We start from the raw sequence: 22,331 nt of genomic DNA on the forward strand, positions 1-22,331 counted from the left end.
TAATTCTAGTGAGGCTTCCTATTTGTTGAGTTGTCAAAGCAGTATAATGGAAAGCATTAACTTCATGTTTGTTTTCCAAAGTGAAAGTACAGTTTTCCCAGCTGTTTTCTTAATATAATAATCATCATCATCATCATCCACTCCTTAACGTCACTTGCTGGTGTTCTAGGATATGTAGAGAGTTCACTTGGTTGGAAAAGCTTGGTTAGAACTTCCCTGCTGCAAGATGAGGATAACCGTGGACTTCTAGGGGTGGAATTAAATTTGTATTCTAGAACACCGCTAAGTTCAACAAGTGTCTGCTGCACTAGGAAGTTAATATTTCTAAAACTGGGAATATGATGAATGCTGCAGATTTAAGAAGGCAAGGCAAACTTACAAATAGAAGCGGTTGTGATCATGCTGTCAGTCTACCCATCTCTGTCTGTCTTCACTTTCTGATCACAGCCGTTTAAACCTGTTAGTTAATTCCATCAGTCAGAGGTCATAAAGTAAACTGAGTTCTGTGGGCTTTATGAAAACAGCCAGTTGGGGTAGAGGGGATAGATCTAAATTATTGCCCCAAGTGAAGAAATCCAAGAACAACATAATGGCCAGCTGATCATTCAGCATGTGCTGGCCATTAAGCTTGCATGTAGCATAGTGAGTAATGGGGTGGGAAGAAGGGGGAGAGAGAAGTGTTTAGGTGATATTAGGTGCAAATCTCTAAGAAACCTATGAGCAGTAGAATTAAAGACACAAAAGTTGTTAAGGTTTATTTTTTTAATGTCAAGCTTCCATGTTACCTAGAAATATTCTAGAAAGTCAGTAAACTTTGAATCTTGTGAATAATTTGTAAGCTTTGTTGTTGTTGTTGGATTTCTGCTTCCAGTAAAGATGATATTGTCTAGTTAGCAAACAAAATTTTAGGTTTCTTCTAGTAAGTGGCAAAATATTCCTGATTACTTATATTAGAAAAAAAAAAAAAGAAAACAAACAGCCAATCCCAAACAAGCCTTGTCAGCTGAGTAGAGGAACATGAACAAAATAAAACAGTGTGAACAAAGCTAGTCTTCTGAACTTTTAGAGAGTTATAAATAAGATCTCCAACAAATGTTAACTTATCAGGAACAACTCCGAGACTTTATATTATGAAGTTTTTACTACTTGAAACAAGCCACATAGCTAAAAATAATGTAGGAATAATACTGCGTATCAAACTATGACCACTTGTAAATACCAGTATATCAAAGTTATTCAAAAGCTGTAGCAATTCTCATAAGACTAAACCAACTAAATATCAAAAAAGCATCCAGACAACTTTATTAAACTAAATATCAGAAAGATGCAAATTACTTAAAACATGATAGTTGCCTGTGAAGTGAGAGTTTGTTCATCTTAAATGTGCTGCTGAGCACATTTTAAAGCTTTAAAAAAGTTTTTAAATGTTAAACTTTGTTTCCTCTAGGCTTGTATCAGTCATTGACCCTGTAGCCTAATTCAGACAGATCTCAGAAAACCTATTTGTATGCTTGCCATTTGCTATCAAGAAATTCTGTTTTCTAAATGAAGGGTGAAGGCTTCCAATATTAAATAATTGAGCCCTTTTTCTGTCCAGGCTATTTTCATTATTAAAATAATTATTGTGAAAGGTGTTTGCTTATGGGGTACCTTAGTATGTCTTGCCCCTGTTGTTGTGGTTTGGTTGGTTTGTGGGTGTTGTGTTGTCATCCCCCTGCCTCCCCTTTCTTCAAGTTTTCCAGAACTCTAAATGACTTTCACTAGAAGGAAAATTCCTTAAGCTAGCTGTGACTGCAGACAGATATCTAACTGTAACCAGGGAAGTGAAGCTGCATTTAGTCTTCAAATAGTCTGGGAATATGAATTCTACAGAATGGAAATAAAATCAGTACAGGGTAGCTTGTTACTGGATAGCAGTCTGGTAGCTTGTCTGGATAGTAATTATAAGTACAAAAACTTTACAGCAGTGCTCTGAGAAACTGACTCTTAAGAAAAACATTTTTGTGTAGTGTTCTTGAAAGCATTCTGTTGCAAACTTGAATAGGACTAAATACATGTTAGCTAGCATTAAGAAAGCGTAATGAGCAAGGAAGGGCAGTTATAGCTGAACTGCAATACAAGCTCTAGGTAGAACAGGGAATGCAGAAATGAAGCATTGGTGCCAATTGAACAGCAATCTGATTTCCTGTCTCTTTGCTCTTCCTATGTTTCTTGTAGAACAAGACATGGAGCACTTGAGCAGACCTTACTTCTCTGTAGGTAAAAAAGGGTGTGCTCTGTCACCCTCAAAGCAAAGTTCTTCCTTGTATTCAGAAGGAACTTCCTGTGTTTCAGTTTGTGCCTGTTGCCCCTTGTCTTGTCGCTGGTCACCACTGAAAAGAGTCTGGCCCCATCCTCTTGTACTCGCCTTAAGATATTTATATGCATTGATAAGATCCCCTCTCAGTCTTCTTCTCCAGGCTAAACAGGCCCAGCTCTCTCAGCCTTTCCTCATAAGGGAGATGTTTCAGTCCCCTAATCCTCTTTGTAGCCCTCCACTGGACACTCTTCAGTAGTCCCCTGTCCCTCTTGAAGTGGGGAGCCCAGAACTGGACACAGTACTCCAGATGCGGCCTCACCAGGGCAGAGCAGAGGGGGGGGGATCACCTCCCTCGACCTGCTGGCCATGCTCCTCCTGATGTGTCCCAGTATCCCATTGGCCTTCTTGGCCACAAGGGCACACTGCTGGCCCATGGACAACTTGCTGTCCACCAGGACTCCCAGGTCCTTTTCCGCAGAGCTGCCTTCCAGCAGGCAGGTCAACCCCTAGCCTGTACTGGTGCATGGGGTTATTCCTCCCTAGGTGCAGGACCTTACATTTGCCTTTGTTGAACTTCATCAGATCCCTCTCCGTCCAGCTCTCTAGCCTGTCCAGGTCTCGCTGAATGGCAGTGCAGCCTTCGGGTGCATCAGCCACTCCTCCCAGTTCTGCCATTCAGAAAGTTCTCAGTCTACCTCGTTGTCCACTCATCTAACACACACTTCCTGAGCTTACCTATGAGGATGTTAAGGGAGACAGTGTCAAAAGCCTTGCTGAGGTCAAGGTAGACAACATCCACTGCTCTCCCCTCATCTAGCCAGCCAATCATTCCATCATAGAAGGCTATGAGGTTGGTCAGTGTATTGGGTCTGGCTGAGCCCCATAGCAGCCCTCATAGTGCTGTGCTTGGTAGCTAGAAATGTGATGATAACACACCAGTGTTTTGGCTACTGCTGAGCAGTGCTCCCACAGCATCAAGGCTGTCTCTCCAACCTCCTTCCCCCACCCTCAAGTAGGCTGGGGGTGGGCAAGATCTTGGGAGGGCACATAGCCAGGACCTGGCCCAAAGTGACCAAAGGGATATTCCATACCATATGACCTCTGCCAGATAGAAAGCTAAGAGAAAGGAGGAGGAAGGTGGGCATTTGTTATTTACAACATTTGTCTTCTGGAGCAACTGCTACATATACTGAAGCCCTACTTCCTGGGAAGTGGCTGAACATCACCTGCTATGGGAAGTAGAGAATAACATCTTTTGTTTTCTTTCGCTTCTGCATCCATGACTTTTGCTATTGCTTCATTAAACTGCCTTTATCTTGACCCACAAGTTTGGTTTTTTTATTTTATTCTCTCCTCCCTGTTCTGCTGAGGAGGGAATGATAGAGCAGCTTGGTGGGCACCTGGCATCCAGCCAAGGTCAACCCACCACAGTCAGGTATGATTTCCCCTTGGTGAATCCATGTTGACTACTCCTGATAACCTTTTCCTCCACATGCTTAAAGATGACCTCCAGGATGAGCTGTTCCATCACCTTTCCAGGTGTTGAATCTATTTGCTATACTGAGATTGTCAAACACCACAAAAGGTGTGAAGCTCTACAATAACTGTAATGGAATGCTAACTTAGATTAGACTTTGATTATAGACTTTTTCATGTCAAAACTATTAATTACACATTGCAGAGTCTGTCTGCTTCCTCCCAGGGTGAGACCCACAGCTATGTGACATTGAAGCTGGTAGAATGTGGTGGGTTGACCTTGGTGTGCCAGCCAACCAGCAAAGGCTTTGGTCCCCACTTCTCTTGTTGCTTTTTCAATTTTCATGACCTCAGATTAACAATTTTACTTAAAATATGACATACACTCCTTTTCAAGCATCACCTGAATCAACTCCTTCCCTAACCTGTAAATTCCCTCGTTAAATAACAGATCCCCAGGATTAATGCAACCTTAATGAGGCAAGTTATAATAAGAAAGCTCATGTATTTTTTACGTCAAGCTTTGCTGCCCCAGCCTCCAGGAAACAGTTGCTTGAATGTGTTATGTATCAGTAGGATTTTATGCTGTTATGTAATTCAAAGAAATTATTCAATGTAGAGTTGTTCTTTTGGTTAAATATACATCATAAATACAGGACAGCACATTATAGAACAGCTAATGTTACAGTGAGGGCCTTACATTTTGCACTGCTTAACTTGCTACTGTATGTAATTACCTGACTTTGCTTTCATTTAGCTAGTATTCAAGTTTTAACTTCTACCTCTACAAAGGCAAGGAAAAGTTCTAACATACACAATTTCCAGGTATGATATTTATTTGTAACTGACCCCTAGACTAGGGATTGATGCAATGACTTTAAGTGGAGGCCCAACTGACTTCAGTGGAGTGGCAGAGATAGCTGCCAGTGGTTAATTAAATTAACAATATGTATCTGGAATTGTTACCGAAATCTCAGAATGAAAAACTTATCGACACCAATGTGATGTAGATAAGCAGACACTTCTTTATTGACGGCTGGGTGCGTGAGTGAGTATCTCACGATCACACACACCAAGCTTCAAAATCATACACCTCATATAAACTTATTCATACATATTCATTAAGTATTCATGCATAAGCATAGTATTTTCCAAAAATCATTAACATACTCTTGCTTCATATGTTAATTAGCTTATCAGTCCTTCGCTTGTGCAAATTCTTCCAAAATTGTGGGCAGGGGTCTTTGGGAGGAGGGCCGTAGGTCTTCCTCATGGTGTACTTTTCACCTTTTGTCTGAATGTGATGGTCTTGCAAGTTTGCAGTGTTCTTATCGGTCTGAGCTAATTTATGTCCTTGTCGACCATCTGTGTCTTCTGCTTGTTTCTTTTAGTCGCTCCCTCTAGATAACTTATAAACAGGCCCCTTGTTAGAGAAAGTTAAAGAAAGAGAAACAGACTCCTTCTTTCATCAGTTATTTCATTAATTATTTCTTTCAAACTATGGTTACATGACCTAATACTATACCTACATTCTTTGAGTAAATATAAGTCTTAGCCTTGGTACAGGGCTGTACAGAGGATTTCATAGCAGCTTTTGTTGTGCAACTACTAGTTTCATTAGAATATATTTCTTATTCCTCTATATTTCTATTAAAATTATTTTAGCAAATCTGTAACAGAATTATAGGTTTAACTCTAGATTCTTTACATTATGAATTGAAACAATGCAGTTATATACATGCATTTTTATGTCTGACTGGAGAACACATATAATACTTGACTACATTACATAACCCCACACAGTTTTAATAAGTGGAAAAGCATACCCATTTTTACATTGTAAAAAACTCTGTCTTTGGTTAATAATCAAGTTTGTTTTATTAGTGCCAAATATCTATTCATACTGATTATTTAAGCACCTTTGTCTTTTTTAATTTATAAAATATGGGCTACAAAAACACTCCTATTTTACTTCAGATAAAAATACAAACGATCATTTATAATTTCTAGTCTTTTCAGAATTTGAATAAATGTTGATTTTCCAACAACAACAAAAGATCTTGGCTATTATTTTGTGTTGCTTCTGCTTTATGTTTTATTTAAGAAATCCTTTGCCAGTAACATTCTTAAATAATGTGATTCTGGGAATGTATACCATGTCATATTTTGTTAACATGAAAGAGGAAATATCCCAGTCCTCAGATCACACTTTAAAAATATGACCAGTCTATATAGGAGAACAATGTCTGTACCCATTACAAAGCTTTCATTGCCTATGAAAACTGAGTAAAAATTAACTTCACATCATGAAACTGCAAAAGCAAATTAAAGAAATTCAGTCACTCATATCAACTCTGGCTGTATCTGCTAAATATTTTCTAACTGTTCTTAAAAAGAAAACCAGAAGGCAATGAATAGAAACAATAATAGTCAGTAGCATGCGTTGCATGTTATTTGAATGGGAAGTAATTTATCGCTTATGAAATAAAAGCTGTTTATTCTTGTGATTCACTGTTTGTAACAGTTTTTACAATTTATCTGTTTAAAAAGTAAGAAACTGTACCACTATGAGCATATGAATACTGCACACATCAAATTGGCTGTACAATAACAGAAGGACATTTGCTATTGGTGTATGCACACAGACAAAGCAGCCATTTTGAAAAAAAGAAAAAAAGAAATGTTATGGGTGTTTAACCCCTTGTGTGTCTCTGGTTTCACACTACTGCTTTGATTGGGGTAGCCTGGGAGTGTGACCTGAAATTCTTTAAAAATAAGCATACAGGTTAAATACTGGAAACAAAGATTATATGTATTATATTTTATTCAGCCAGTAGCAATAGAGACAATATAAGAAACAGGTTCAGAATAAGATTTTGAATGTATTTGCATGTGTGTCCGGGGTTGGGGGAGGGGGTTAAGTTTTCCAATGTGAAGATTATACAGAAATGAAACATTGCCTACATAGTTTTATTTCATGACAACAACATAGTGGGCCTTGGGTCAGATGTGTGAAGCTATTTCTCAAAGAAGCTGCATATATAATTGAGACCCTATGAAGGGGTCTCAGTTGAAGTTGCCAGGTTACATTCATTTCAAAAGCAGAGCCATTTGTTATCAAATTTAAATTAACTCTCTCAGCACTGAACTCACAGTTTAAAGCACAGCTTTTCAAATGTATTTACTGTCTAAGGAAGGAAAAATTGTGCCTGTTAACTGACAACATTATTTCACAAAAGACAGAAATCTTACCCATATTTACCTGCAGAGCATAATCTAGCAAGATTAATTTCTGAAGGATATCTTGATGCCCTATTCTCTCTTAGGAACCACAGTGTTCTTTTTCTTCACTGTTATTTTCTTTCCCTTTAAAAAAAAGAAATCACAATTTCAGCTTTAATTTGGAAATAAATTAATAATTCAATATTTGCTGCTGGTTTTCTGCAAGCATGCCACAGCTGCTTTCACCAAATATTTTGGGTTTATGAGATTGCATACAAATTAGAGACTCATAAGATATTTATATTTTTCAGCCCCACATGACCTACAACTTTTGGGTTTGATCCTGTAGCTTTTATTTGCACTGACAATCCTTATAGATATAACTGCAATGTGATTTTTTTACATTCAAGAATTACTAATGAGATAATGATGTCTGGATTGCACTAATTATTATTATTTATTCCTTGAGCACCCCATGTGCTATGCACTTTCTAAACAGAGATGTTTTTGCCCCAAGGAGCTCACACAGCTGTGCAAATATCTTTTAAAAGCAATCCATATGACTTTTTTATGCAGTATCTTAAGTAGCAAGGGGCAAACAATAAAAACAAACACCCAAAATCATAAACATTCATTCACTAAATTAATCTGCTTTTGCTGAGTTCATGCTCTTCCTGTATTCACTTTTGGTAAATATTTTAGCAGTTGATTGTCAATGGCAAAATATTTGTGGAAAGCAAATATACCCTGGAAAGAAGTCTGTCTGATAGAAAATTTTAGTGTTCTTGGTTCATTCTTTGGAGATGATGGATGCTCTTGAGCTCAGCAGGAACATACATGCTTGAAAGTAAGGCGCATTAGCCCAGATCCTCAAGGGACGGTCCCCATCAGTCACCTTTGAAGACAGACACTATGTTGGACAGAAACCAGAATGATCACTCAAAACTTTGCAGCCTTAGCTCCAAAGATAAAATAACAGGTACAACAACGTATGACTTCTCCAGCCAATCACAACTGATGAGTACAATGCAGATTTTGAATATCAATAATGAAGTCATACAGTAGGGAAAAAAGCTACTTGCAATCTGCTCATAAAGATGACAAGAGATGAAAATATGACTAAATTTATCAAATAAATTATTCATAGTAAATTATTTGCTCTGTCTGGTCTTAAATTAGGTTTACTCAGGCTAATCAACAAAGATGCCAACAATTAAACCCAACAGAACATCCCAGTCATATACATACTGTATGTGTGCCTGAATACATCATCATACAATACAGGCTTTTTGAACAAGAAAAGAAAGATGCATATACTTTCATAAATTCTGTATAAACCACAAATTATGTTATTTTTCAGTGTTTTGTTTCAAAAATATAAAAGTTTTATTTTTAAAGCTTTTAAACCTGAGATTTTACCCAATTTAACTTGATATTTTTGTTTTCATTTCTCTGATAAATTGGAGTCTCTAGCCAAGAATAAGACTTACTATTGCTAAGCTTAATATACTGAATTAAACATAGTACTTAACAATCTCTGCTTTTCCTTCTTGAAACTTAAGCTTAGAGTATTTACTATATATCCCTTCATCAACATAAGATACTGATTTGTTAGATTTAAGTCAAGCCTGTTGTAGCTGTTGACATATATGATAGCAAACTGCTTGAATTTCATCTTTATAGCTGTGAAGGGAGAGGACTTTGTTTTAGAAAAGACAACTAAAATACCATTGACTGATGTGTTGTCAAGTATTTTTCCCATAAAATCAACAATCAATTTACTGTTCATATGCAAAGATATAAAACATTTGTTTAAGCAATTAGTAGGTAACTATCTCAAATTGTCTACTATATTAGAAAATGATCCTTCATATAATGTACAAATATTTTCTAAAAAATAAGAGGTAAAGATAAATTGAATTAAAAAGTTATGACAGTAATTACACATTATCACATTTACCTTTTCATTTTTAAAAGGTAGATATATCATGTATGTGTGCTCCCATATAACTCTGGATATTATTCTAAAACTACAAATCAATTTGTTTATTTAAAGCTCTATGCAGCTAACAATACTACAGGGCTAGTAAATCCTACCAAGCACTCTTTAAGAATCTTGTTTATTTACTGGTGGAAGTAATGTATGATACTTGTGCATCCATGACAACGCTGTAACATGTCAGAGCAGGACTAGGTCTTTTCTTGCAACTGCAATATGAGATTAAAAGTAAGAGGCAATATTATTATATAGCAGAAGCTTTTCAAAAGACAAAACATGTTTATGGGAGGATACAATTGTTGTTCATGGTAATATATTTGTGCTATTTCAGTGCTTTAGTTAGGTTCATCCATTGATTGTAAATAGTACTGAATGGTGAACTTACCAGGAAACATCAAACTTTGTATTTCCTCCTGGAGTTCTTCATAATACTGGAAAGGGATTCAACAGTGTCAAGCCTGAATTCTTAGGAATATCACTTTTTAAAAGTATTAAGTTGGATCGTGTGGTGACGCAAGTCGAGGTGGACTGAAAAGAAACACTATGTCTGCGTGGCTGGGTTTGACAAAATGGCCTTTATTGTTTATACAAACTATTTATATCTTAGACAGTGCAGGTGTTAGACCCTGATAGGTTTTTGTGTCCTTCTTCTTGCTTGCTATTTGCTGTTGCTGTAGGTGCCCGTATGCTGCGGTTCTAAGTTCGGGTTCTTCACATCCTGTTTACATACCTGACAATTTGTGGCTGTCTTAAAGGTACACGGCTAAGTCTTTGAAGTCAACTAACTTGTCTGCAGACCCGCTGCAGACCCCAACAGGATCGTACTGTAATTTTTATCTTTACTTAAAAGATGCTTCAGGTTCTTCAGTATTTTTCATTCTCATGCCAAATACTTTGATTAAAAATGTTTTATGATCCAGTGGATTAGCAATGTAATTGCCTGTTTATATTTATTAATCCATGCATTCTCTCAGCACGTTTGTGTTTGCTATGATATTGATATGTTAGATTGATACGCTTGAGATGCAAATGATATGTATGTGGTGGAATTTAGACATTACATTATCATTGCTTTGACAAAGGTTGTAGGGTTTTAAGATTTAGAAAAGCATCTTGAAATATTAAAGCAAATTAATTCTGGAAAAGCAAATCAGTGCAATAAAGGAAGAGATTCGTAGCTAGGGATAGGCTCCAAAAGAATATTTATCTTCCTCTAACATCTTAATAAATAACAGGGACAAATTCTACCATAGGTTTCTTAGCATTCACAGATTTAAATGCGGAAAGATTTTGATTTAATACATCACATTTCCTCCTAGCGTACTGCATTTTCCAGATATGATAGTATTAAGCTAATGTCTGAAGTACAAGGTTAATAAAGAAAGTTTTCTATTCCAACATAAGTCTCTTACTGGAAACTGTCAGTTGATTCACTAAAATTAGAGATAAAGTAGTCCTGAAAAAATCGGTAAGCCTTAGCTGAGACCAACCTTTCATTGTACCTTAGACAATAAGTATCAGGATGTGGCAGCTATAGAAATTACACAGATAACAGCCTGGGAACCGCATGGAGTACCTTCTTATTTGGTTTCAGCAAATTTACATGCAAAAAGAGGGATAATAAAACAAATAAATTATCTCTGAGTTTCTCTCATTTTCTATCCCTTTCTCAACACACTATAATTGGTCACCTCTACACAAACAAAACAGTTGTATGTTGATCAGTTGCTTCTGCAGATATGTGTTTTTCAGTTAGAATAGAGACACAGGTTGGGTGTCCTGTTGTTGACTTATTTGATCATCATATTTTAGAGTGGGAAGGGATTGTTTAAGTGCATTTTGTTCAGGTGTGTGTCTATGTATGCACATTAAAAGAGCTGTTAATTTGGAGGGGTGGTGAAATATAATTGTTTTCATTACTTTCTGGTTAACATATTCAGTTTGTGAGGTCAGGTGGAGCGTTGTGCTAAAGGCACCCATCTAAGTGATGATAATTTGAACTTTCAGCAGAGAAAGGAACGTAAGAAGACCCCCAATCTGGATAAAAGTTATTCTCAAATAGTTTACTAAAAAGAAGGGAGCTCTAGTCCCACAATTATTGGTTTAAAATAAAGTGGCAACTTTCACTTCATTTTGTGGGCTGCAAGACTGTTGGGTTAAGTTGATGATGCTTTGGGAATACTTAGCAAACCAGCTTCCTGTCATGGTTTAACCCCAGGTGGCAACCAAGCACCACACAGCCGCTTGCTCACTCCCCCTCACCCAGAGGGGTGGGGAGGAGAATCGGAAAGGAATGTAAAACTCAAGGGTTGAGATAAGAACAATTTAATAATTTAAACAGAATAAAAAGGAAAGAACAACAATTAAAGCAACAACAATAATAATAACAACAACAGTTATAATAGAAAGGTGGGGAAAAGGTTAAAATCCAAAGGAAAAAGGAGAAAGGAAAACAACTGATACACAGTACAACTGCTCACTGACCAATGCCCAGCCAGTCCCTGAACAACAATCCCCAGGCCCCAGAATACCCTCCAAGTTTATATACCAAGCATGACATCCTATGGTATGGAATACCTCTTTGGCTGGTTCAGGTCAGCTGTCCTGGCTGTGTCCCCTCCCAATTTCTTGTGCCCCTCTAGCCCTCTGACTGGCAAGGCCCAAGACACTGAAAACTTCTTGACTTAGTGTAGAGGAATGAAGGCAGTAGGTTGATTAGCATTGATAATATGCAGCTGTGGCCTTGCCTGGACGACAGTGGGTTGATTGACATGGATGATGTGCAGCTGTAGCTTGTTCCTGCTAAATAGTTAAATAGCACTGAGGATTGGGGGTGGTGGTGTCTGGACAGTAGAATCTGACTGATGGTAAAAGCCTTGTTACAGCCTACTAGTTTTTTTGAGCTGCAACCATTGGTGTCTTGTGTGAGGCTGAGCTGGACTCTGGCTGCAACAACTGGTGCCTAACATAGCTGAGATAAGCAGGAGAACCTGCAACCTATAACAGACACTGTGAGAGGTGAGCCATTGACAACTAACTGATATAGGTGTATTGCAATATTTGTTGGCCACCTTAACTCAAATGGCAGCTTCTGGCACCCAATGTAGATGGGGGCTAGTTGATATGGGTGCAGAAGAAGAAAGTTCTATGTTACCAAGGCTTATAGACATATTTGAAAAAAGAAGCATAAGTATAACAAGAAGGCAATAAGAACTTCACTAGGATGGTGCAAAGTAAATGATGTGCTAGGTAAGCTGAAAAATGTCTCTAGCGTTCAGGCATGGCAAAATGCTGGAATGCTACTTTTTGGGGCTGCTGTGAGAGGGGACAAAATTGCTACAGTGTCATTGACAACATGGAGATTGGTCTTAGATTTACTAGAACGATCAGAAGTGGACAGGGAGACAAAGGCTGCAATTGAAGCAGCCACATCCCCGGTTGCAGAGGTGATGCCTAATAAGGTACCTTCGATGCCATCAGATTCTCTGCCATCGCCTGATTCACACAGTCGGGGCTGGCAGGAGGAGCAGAGTGGTGTTGGGTCAAGTGGATAGAGCTGGTTCCCTTTGGGGCAGCAGGGGGATCCGGTCATTGTCCCGTTGCCTGACTGTGATCCCCAGCCACCTGTGATAGGTTTATCGGAGGAGACCTTGGGTCATGTTCAACAACCAGTCCAAATTACAGCATTGGGACCAGATCCTGCCAAATTCTGGAAAAAGATGCAGGAGCAAGCACTTGCAGAAGGGAATACCAATGTTGCAACTGCCTTGGGGGGCAGGGTGTTAGCCTGCCCAGTGCTTTGAAAGGATGGTAATGCTCCCCCCAAGTGGGAATCTTTCAACTTGGGAGTGATAAGAGTTAAGATCAACCTGTACACAGTACGGAATAGGCTCGCCCTATGCTCAATCATTGTTACGTGGTCTTTTCACAGCAGAGCTTACTGCTCATGATTACCATACAATTGCACAAATTATATTGACCTCTATGCAAATGTTAATGTTTGAGTCAAACTGGAGGTGTTTGGCAAATGAGCAATCATTGATGAATTTAGAATACCCCCAGGATGATCCACGTTTTGGGGCAGGGATTCCACAATTCATGGGGGAGGCTCTGGTTAACTCCTCAGTTACAAGCTCGCTTACATCCTTTAGTCCTGCAGCAGGGAAAAGAATTAACTCCAAGCTTTATTGCAAGTTCTGGATCATGGCACTCCACAACAGTCATGGACCACAATAAATCAAGGCCCCAATGAGGGGTATGTGTCATTCCTGGATAGGTTGAGAGACTTCTTGGACAAGCAAATACAGAATGGGGCAGCTAAAGAAGCATTGTTACTTCAATTAGCTAAGGACAATGCAAATGAGGATTGTAGAAAGGTGATTGCAGGCATGGTGAATTGTAATCCCACTTTAATAGAATTAATGTATGTATGTGGGAAGGTAGGAACCGCTGCCTTCCAAATGGAGCGTCTGGCAAAGACCTTTGCTGATGCAGTCAGGGTCGTCTGCCATTGTTACACATGTGGGCAAGAAGGTCACTTAAAGAAGGACTGTCCAAAGAGATCGAGGCTGGGAAGGGCTGATGGCTCTGGTTTGGTATGCCGTTGATGTAACAAACCAGGGCATTTTGCAAAACACTATAGATCTAAATTTAACACTCAAGGGCAGTTATGTGCAGGTGGCAACAGAAAGCAGGGAAACAAGGGGAGGAACCGCATGATGATACAGATGAATCTTCCACAACAATTCCAGGCTTATGCAGCCAACTCGCAGCCTGAACTTAAGGGAGCACCAGATTGGATGTTACCACAGCAACCGCCATCACACTAGAGGATGATAAAGTACATAAGGTCCCACTGAATGCTGTGGGACGCATTGGCAATAGAGTGCACTGTTGCTTGGATGTTCTAGTGTAACATTACAAGGTTTGTTTGTCTTACCAGGAGTCATTGATGCTGATAATATGGGATGGATTCAAGCAATGGTGTGGACCCCCTGTTGGGGCTCTTGCTGTATTGAATGATTATACTGAACTCTGAAGCAAGTGGAAAAATACTGAAGAAATAAGACGAGGTTGCGACCAGAACAGTGGAATGAAGAAAGAGGAACAAATTGCAGATGTTGGCACAAAACCAAGGCCAACGGGACGTGATAAGAGGAGCTGGGAAACCGCAGAAAGGAGCCTACATGCCAGAACAAGCAGAAACAGAAATCTTCCCAGTAAACAATTGTTAACCAATCATATTATTATACGCTTGTAAAATAGCCAACCACATTATTGCACGCTTATAGAATGCCTTATAAAAGTCTACCTGGTTTGTACAATAAACGGATCAGATCTTGAACTCTGTGAGTATTTGAATCTGACTCCCGCTCGCCCGAAATGCCCGCAGCATCTGGTGACCCCGACGTGATCCGATGAGGGTCGACAGGATCGGTTAAAAGGTCAGGAGGATTCATTAAGGATCGTGTTACGAGCTGCGGAGCCGGCGAGGATCCTGGATCCTGCTGCCAGCGGAGAGAGAGCTGGGCGCCCGAAGAAAGGCGGAACGTGCACGGCTGACCGGTGAGTCAGGAAATTTAAGCAGGATGGGAATCACTGCATCAGTGGTGGAAAAAGCAATCGTAGACAGTTTGATGAAACTGGCAGAAAAAACTGAAACGCCAGTCTCACGGCAGGCAGTAGTTGATCTGCTATGTTGGAGTCGCTGCCGTGGTTACCTTGCTTCTACGCAAGATGTATATAATAATGAAACATGGAAGAAAGTAGGAGAGGACTTATGGGAATCTGTGCAAGTTGGGACTAAGGGGGTAAAGACTTTGGCTCGCACGTATCGAGCTGTACGGGGTATGGTCGCGCAGTTACATGGCGAGGCTCAAGTCGCTGCAGCTGTTAAGGCTGCAGTGCGGTCTCCCGGCGATCCTACTGCTCAGTCGGAGGAAGAGCCAGAGGGACAACCTCCGTGTGAAAATCCCCCCGATTATACATCCAAAGCTTATCCAGTACTGACCACTGCTGAACGAATAGCGTGGGGATTAGATGATGAATTACCACCCTGGTGTCCTGAAAAGGAACAAGCGGCGAGCGGCGGCGTGCGGCCCGGCAGGCCCCGTCCCGGCCGCGGTTTCTCTCCGAGGCGGCACCCCGCCCCTCCACCCCCCCCTCCACCCCCCCCCTCCGATCGGCGCCATGGCGATGCAAGCGGCCAAGCGAGCTAACATCTGGCTGCCCCCAGAGGTCAATTGGATCCCTTATATTCGGAACCTGCCGTATAAAATCACAGCGGAGGAAATGTATGATATTTTTGGGAAATACGGACCTATTCGACAAATCAGAGTTGGAAACTCTCCTGAAACAAGAGGAACAGCTTAAGCTTCTCAAGGAAAAATACGGACTTGATTACAAAACCCCCCCCCCAAAAAAAAAAAAGAAAAAAAAAAAAAAGAAAAAAGAAAAAAGAAAAAAAAAAAAAGAAAGAAAAAAAAAGAAAAAAAAAAAAAGAAAAAAAAAGAAAGAAAAAAAAGAAAGAAAAAAAAGGAAAAAAAAGAAAAAAGAAAAAAAAGAAAGAAAAAAAGGAAAGAAAAAAAGAAAAAAAAGAAAGAAAAAAAGGAAAAAAAAAAAAAAGAAAAAAGAAAAAAGAAAAAAAAAAGAAAGAAAAAAAAAGAAAAAAAAAAGAAAGAAAAAAAAAGGAAAAAAAAAAAGAAAAAAGAAAGAAAAAAAAAGAAAGAAAAAAAGGAAAAAAAAAAGAAAAAAAAAAGAAAGAAAAAAAAAGAAAGAAAAAAAAGAAAAAAGAAAAAAAAAAAAGTGCTTCAGATGTCACCTACAAGAAATGCGTTTCTGCTTTGAACTAGCTTTTGAGCCTTTGGAAGTAAACTATACGGCTATAAATCAATCATATTGGGGTTGGTTAGATAAGAAGTATAATGACACGAATTTTGGCTTTAGTGATAACTGTACCTGGTGGAATACTACACTTGTTAAAAATACGTATTTTTTGCAACAGTTGATTTACCGTTTAAATGTATCAATTTATTTACCTCAACAAGAATTGAGGGTGGTTGAGGGATTTATTGAAACAAGGTCTGTCTATATTGTTGTTTGTTATTCTTTTGTTACTTTTAGTGCCTTGCCTTTTACAATGTTTTCAGAGCTGTGTGGAACGCAGTATTAATGCTGTATTTAAAAAGAAAGGGGGAGGTGTTGGGGCTCTTGCTGTATTGAATGATTATACTGAACTCTGAAGCAAGTGGAAAAATACTGAAGAAATAAGACGAGGTTACGGCCAGAACAGTGGGATGAAGAAAAAGGAGCAAATTGCAGATGTTTGCACAAAACCAAGGCCAACGGGACGTGATAAGAGGAGCTGGGAAACCGCAGAAAGGAGCCTACATGCCAGAACAAGCAGAAACAGAAATCTTCCCAGTAAACAATTGTTAACCAATCATATTATTATACGCTTGTAAAATAGCCAATCACATTATTGCACGCTTATAGAATGCCTTATAAAAGTCTACCTGGTTTGTACAATAAACGGATCAGATCTTGAACTCTGTGAGTATTTGAATCTGACTCCCGCTCGCCCGAAATGCCCGCAGCAACCCCCGCTCCCCCGTGTCAATTCCTGAAGGTAGCCAGATTGCACAATTAATTCCTTTGTGGGCGCAAGTTAATTATGCCCATGACAAAGTCTGGGGCAGAGAAGGGTTTGGTTCAGCAGGAACACCACAAATTTTCTGGACCCAGAGTGTACAAAATGCTCAACCAACTCTAACCTGTAAAATCACCTTTGCCTAAGGGACTCCTTCTGCAATATGGGTGGCTGGAATGATTGACACAGGAGCAGATGTAACTATTATATCTGCGTGCATCTAGCCTCGCTCTTGGCCTGTCTGTTCAGCAGGTTCCATATTGGTGGGAGTGGGTGGTGTAACACAGTGTCCAAAGTCAGTATATGGTGCAAGTTTGAAACCCTGAGGGCCAGACACCAACAATATGTCCCTATGTGCTTGATGTCCCTCTGAATTTGGGGGGGGGGGGATGTTTTGGGAGAATGGGGAGTCCTCATTGGTACCCAGAAGGATTTTTAATAGGGGCCGCTGTGATGGAGGGTGTGCAAAGACCTACTCTGCCTTTGACTTAGAAGTCAGATACCCCTGTTAACAATTTGTCAAAGAACAATTAGCACAAGGACACATAGAACCTTCCCATAGTCCTTGGAATACCCCTGTGTGTGAAAGAAAAGAAATCAGGCAAATGGTGCCTGTTACAAGATTTAAGGAGAGTAAATGATGTAATGGAGGGAATGGGAGCCCTGCAATTGGGCATGCCTTCCCTGATGGCGATCCCATGAAACTGGGACATTTTGGTAATTGATTTAAAAGATTGGTTTTTTCAGTATTCATTTACATGAAGCTGATAAATGTAAATTTGCTTTTTCCATACCTAGCAGAAACAATATGGCTCCTTGTAAGCGATGCCAATGGATGGTGTTGCTGCAGGGCATGAAAAACAGTCCTCCTATATGTCAATGGTATGTAGCAAAGGCATTGTCACCTGTACGGGAACAATTTCAGCAAGTGTATTGCTGTCATTATATGGATGATATTCTTGTATCAGCTGCAAATAAGGCTGAACTTCAGCAAGCGTATCCAGTTTTGCAGCAGTTGTTGGCCACCTTTGGGTTATGTATAGCACCAGAAAAGATTCAACAACAAGCCCCGTGGAAATACTTGGGAGTTAAAGAGCTAGATCAAATGCTTGAGCCACAGTCTGTCCAGCTCAGAGTAAGTGTCAGAACCCTAAATAATTTGCAGAAATTATTAGGGGCCATAAATTGGGTAAGGCCATACTTGGGCCTTACAACAGACCAATTGACACCACCCTTTGATCTATTGAAGGGTGACACTGATTTGATGCCTCCCCGATCACTAACTAAAGAAGCCACCTTAGCCCTGGAGAGGGTGGCCAGTGGTCTGCAACAAAAAAGGCTACACCGTGTAGACGTATAAACTCCAATAAGTTTATATGTTGTCACTGTGAACTATCATCCCATGGGATTGTTGGGCCAATGGAATGAGTGCTGGCAGCATCTGCTACATGTCTTAGAGTGGTTATTTTTATCTGTGCAACCATGGAAGACAGTGAGCACTCGGATTGAGCTAGTATCGAAAATCATCACCAAATGATGTACATGGTGCATTCAGCTCACGGGCCAAGATCCCAGTCACCTGATAATTCCAATTGAACACGATTATGTAAGCTGGTGTTTGGCAAACAGTTTACTGTTTCAGTTAGCTCTGGAAGGATTCAAGGGACAAATATCCTATCATCTTCCCGGTCATAAATTGTTACAAACTTATTCAGACATACAAATACTTCAAAAGCTGCTGGCAGCAGATAGCCCAGTGCAAGGCCTTATGGTCTTTACAGATGGTTCTGGGAAATCGGGAAAGGCAGTGGTCACTTGGTATGATGGGAAGCAATGGCAAGAATTGATACACTTAACACAGGGATCACCCCAATTGGTTGAACTTAGTGCTGTCATTGTTGCTTTTAAAATGTTTTCTCAATATGCTGTAAACATTGTTACAGACTCTGCTTATGTTGTGGATGTTGTGCGACGCATTGACCGCACGCTGCTTAAGGAGGTAAATTAAGAACAACTATTTTTTTTATTAAAAACATAATGGGTGATGGTGAGCCAACATACACATAGATATTACATTCTGCACATCTGCAGTCACACTGGATTGCAAGGATTAGTCTGTGAAGGGAATGCCCTTGCTGATGCTTTTGCAGCTCCTGCTTGTGTTGGGGCTCTTGCTGTATTGAATGATTATGCTGAACTCTGAAGCAAGTGGAAAAATACTGAAGAAATAAGACGAGGTTACGGCCAGAACAGTGGGATGAAGAAAAAGGAGCAAATTGCAGATGTTTGCTCAAAACCAAGGCCAACGGGACGTGATAAGAGGAGCTGGGAAACCGCAGAAAGGAGCCTACATGCCAGAACAAGCAGAAACAGAAATCTTCCCAGTAAACAATTGTTAACCAATCATATTATTATACGCTTGTAAAATAGCCAACCACATTATTGCACGCTTATAGAATGCCTTATAAAAGTCTACCTGGTTTGTACAATAACGGATCAGATCTTGAACTCTGTGAGTATTTGAATCTGACTCCCGCTCGCCCGAAATGCCCGCAGCATCTGGTGACCCCGACGTGATCCGATGAGGGTCGACAGGATCGGTTAAAAGGTCAGGAGGATTCATTAAGGATCGTGTTACGAGCTGCGGAGCCGGCGAGGATCCTGGATCCTGCTGCCAGCGGAGAGAGAGCTGGGCGCCCGAAGAAAGGCGGAACGTGCACGGCTGACCGGTGAGTCAGGAAATTTAAGCAGGATGGGAATCACTGCATCAGTGGTGGAAAAAGCAATCGTAGACAGTTTGATGAAACTGGCAGAAAAAAACTGAAACGCCAGTCTCACGGCAGGCAGTAGTTGATCTGCTATGTTGGAGTCGCCGCCGTGGTTACCTTGCTTCTACGCAAGATATATATAATAATGAAACATGGAAGAAAGTAGGAGAGGACTTATGGGAATCTGTGCAAGTTGGGACTAAGGGGGTAAAGACTTTGGCTCGCACGTATCGAGCTGTACGGGGTATGGTCGCGCAGTTACATGGCGAGGCTCAAGTCGCTGCAGCTGTTAAGGCTGCAGTGCGGTCTCCCAGCGATCCTGCCGCTCAGTCGGAGGAAGAGCCAGAGGAGCAATCTCCGTGTGAAAATTTCCCCGATTATACATCCAAAGCTTATCCAGTACTGACCACTGCTGAACGAATAGCGTGGGGATTAGATGATGAATTACCACCCTGGTGTCCTGAAAAGGAACAAGCGGCGAGCGGCGGCGTGCGGCCCGGCAGGCCCCGTCCCGGCCGCGGTTTCTCTCCAAGGCGGCACCCCCCCCTCCACCCCCCCCCCTCCGATCGGCGCCATGGCAATGCAAGCGGCCAAGCGAGCTAACATCTGGCTGCCCCCAGAGGTCAATCGGATCCTTTATATTCGGAACCTGCCGTATAAAATCACAGCGGAGGAAACGTATGATATTTTTGGGAAATACGGACCTATTCGACAAATCAGAGTTGGAAACTCTCCTGAAACAAGAGGAACAGCTTAAGCTTCTCAAGGAAAAATACGGACTTGATTACAACCCCCCCCCCCCAAAAAAAAAAAAAAAAGAAAAAAGAAAAAAGAAAAAAAAAAAGAAAGAAAAAAAAAGGAAAAAAAAAAAAGAAAAAAGAAAAAAAAAAAAGAGAAAGAAAAAAAAATAAAAAAGAAATAAAAAAGAAAAAAAAAAGAAAAAAGAAAAAAAAAAGAAAGAAAAAAAAATGCTTCAGATGTCACCTACAAGAAATGCGTTTCTGCTTTGAACTAGCTTTTGAGCCTTTGGAAGTAAACTATACGGCTATAAATCAATCATATTGGGGTTGGTTAGATAAGAAGTATAATGACACGAATTTTGGCTTTAGTGATAACTGTACCTGGTGGAATACTACACTTGTTAAAAATACGTATTTTTTGCAACAGTTGATTTACCGTTTAAATGTATCAATTTATTTACCTCAACAAGAATTGAGGGTGGTTGAGGGATTTATTGAAACAAGGTCTGTCTATATTGTTGTTTGTTATTCTTTTGTTACTTTTAGTGCCTTGCCTTTTACAATGTTTTCAGAGCTGTGTGGAACGCAGTATTAATGCTGTATTTAAAAAGAAAGGGGGAGGTGTTGGGGCTCTTGCTGTATTGAATGATTATACTGAACTCTGAAGCAAGTGGAAAAATACTGAAGAAATAAGACGAGGTTACGGCCAGAACAGTGGGATGAAGAAAAAGGAGCAAATTGCAGATGTTTGCTCAGAACCAAGGCCAACGGGACGTGATAAGAGGAGCTGGGAAACCGCAGAAAGGAGCCTACATGCCAGAACAAGCAGAAACAGAAATCTTCCCAGTAAACAATTGTTAACCAATCATATTATTATATGCTTGTAAAATAGCCAATCACATTATTGCACGCTTATAGAATGCCTTATAAAAGTCTACCTGGTTTGTACAATAAACGGATCAGATCTTGAACTCTGTGAGTATTTGAATCTGACTCCCGCTCGCCCGAAATGCCCGCAGCATGCTTGGACTCCTCCAGTATTGGATTTGATATGACAGGCCCTCATGTCTCATCATTTTTTTCATCAGGGGGCTCGGGCACTGGTCTGTCAACTTAAAATATCTTTTGCGGATGCATAATCAATTATTGCCGCTTGTCCAGAGTGTCAGCGATTGGGTCCCGGACTGACGTTTCCACAAGGGGTCGATCCACGCGGATATCAGTCCTTGGATCTGTGGCAAACTGATGTCACACATGTGCCCTCTTTTGGTCGTTTACAGTATGTTCAAGTCTGTTGATACCTTCTCAAAAGCTGTGTGGGCATCGGCCCATACTGGGGAGAAGGCTCTGGATGCCATTTCACATCTTCAACAGGCTTGGGCTGCTCTGGGGGTTCCGAAGCATCTCAAGACAGACAGTGGGCCAGCATATTCATCTGCATGCATGGCCAAGTTCCTTGCCTCTTGGGGGGTGGAACATGTTACTGGAATTCTGCATTCCCAACTGGCCAAGCCATTGTGGAACATGTTCATCATACTTCTTGAAAAACAAAAAGGGGGAATGGGTTCTGAGACTCCGCATGCTTGTCTGTGGAAAGCTGTGTATACATTGGATTATTTGACTGTGCCAGCTGGGAAAGAGTGTCCTGTGACTATCTCTCATTTCTTGTCTTTGCAGGGAGGAGATCCTCCTATCTGAGCAAAGGTCTTAATGCGAGACCTATGAATGGGAAAATGGACAGGCTCGTGGATTTAATTACCTGGGGATGAGGGTATGCTTGTGTCTCTACAGATGCAGGGTCTCAGTGGCTTCCAGCTAGGTGTGTTAAGCCTGTTTTGGATCCTAGAATTGACAAGAGGACATCAGATATCTGCTGTTCCACAGACCCCTTGAGAGGGGAGTCAGAACATCTGGGTGACCCTGATGTGGAGCCTGAATCAGACGCAGCTTTGTGCCTTCTTAACTCAGCCTGAACAGCCTTTCCACACATCCTGCCAAGGGCCCTGCAATGGATGATAGACATGGCCTTTTTGGTTAAAAACAGAAAGGGGGAATTGTAGAGGACTGAAGGCGGTGGGTTGATTAACATTGATAACATGCAGCTGTGGCCTTGCCTCAGAGGCAGTGGGTTGATTGACATGGATGATGTGCAGCTGTAGCTCATTCCTGCTAAGTAGTT

General features: G+C 40.5%; 1 protein-coding gene across 1 annotated transcript in view; it reads left to right on the top strand.

The window, feature by feature from the left end:
• LOC119140916 overlaps positions 1-21,850 on the top strand; it is a 22,399-nt gene extending 549 nt beyond the window's left edge. The window contains exons 2-5 of the mRNA XM_037372579.1: positions 14,520-15,093; positions 18,532-18,643; positions 19,626-19,811; positions 21,830-21,850. Of these exons, the coding sequence (XP_037228476.1) occupies positions 14,585-15,093; positions 18,532-18,643; positions 19,626-19,811; positions 21,830-21,850 (828 nt within the window). The 5' untranslated portion in view covers positions 14,520-14,584. The remainder of the gene's footprint in view (positions 1-14,519; positions 15,094-18,531; positions 18,644-19,625; positions 19,812-21,829) is intronic.
• Positions 21,851-22,331: the final 481 nt, after the last annotated feature.

Source organism: Falco rusticolus, chromosome W, assembly GCF_015220075.1.
Source record: "Falco rusticolus isolate bFalRus1 chromosome W, bFalRus1.pri, whole genome shotgun sequence".
Lineage (NCBI taxonomy): Eukaryota > Metazoa > Chordata > Aves > Falconiformes > Falconidae > Falco > Falco rusticolus.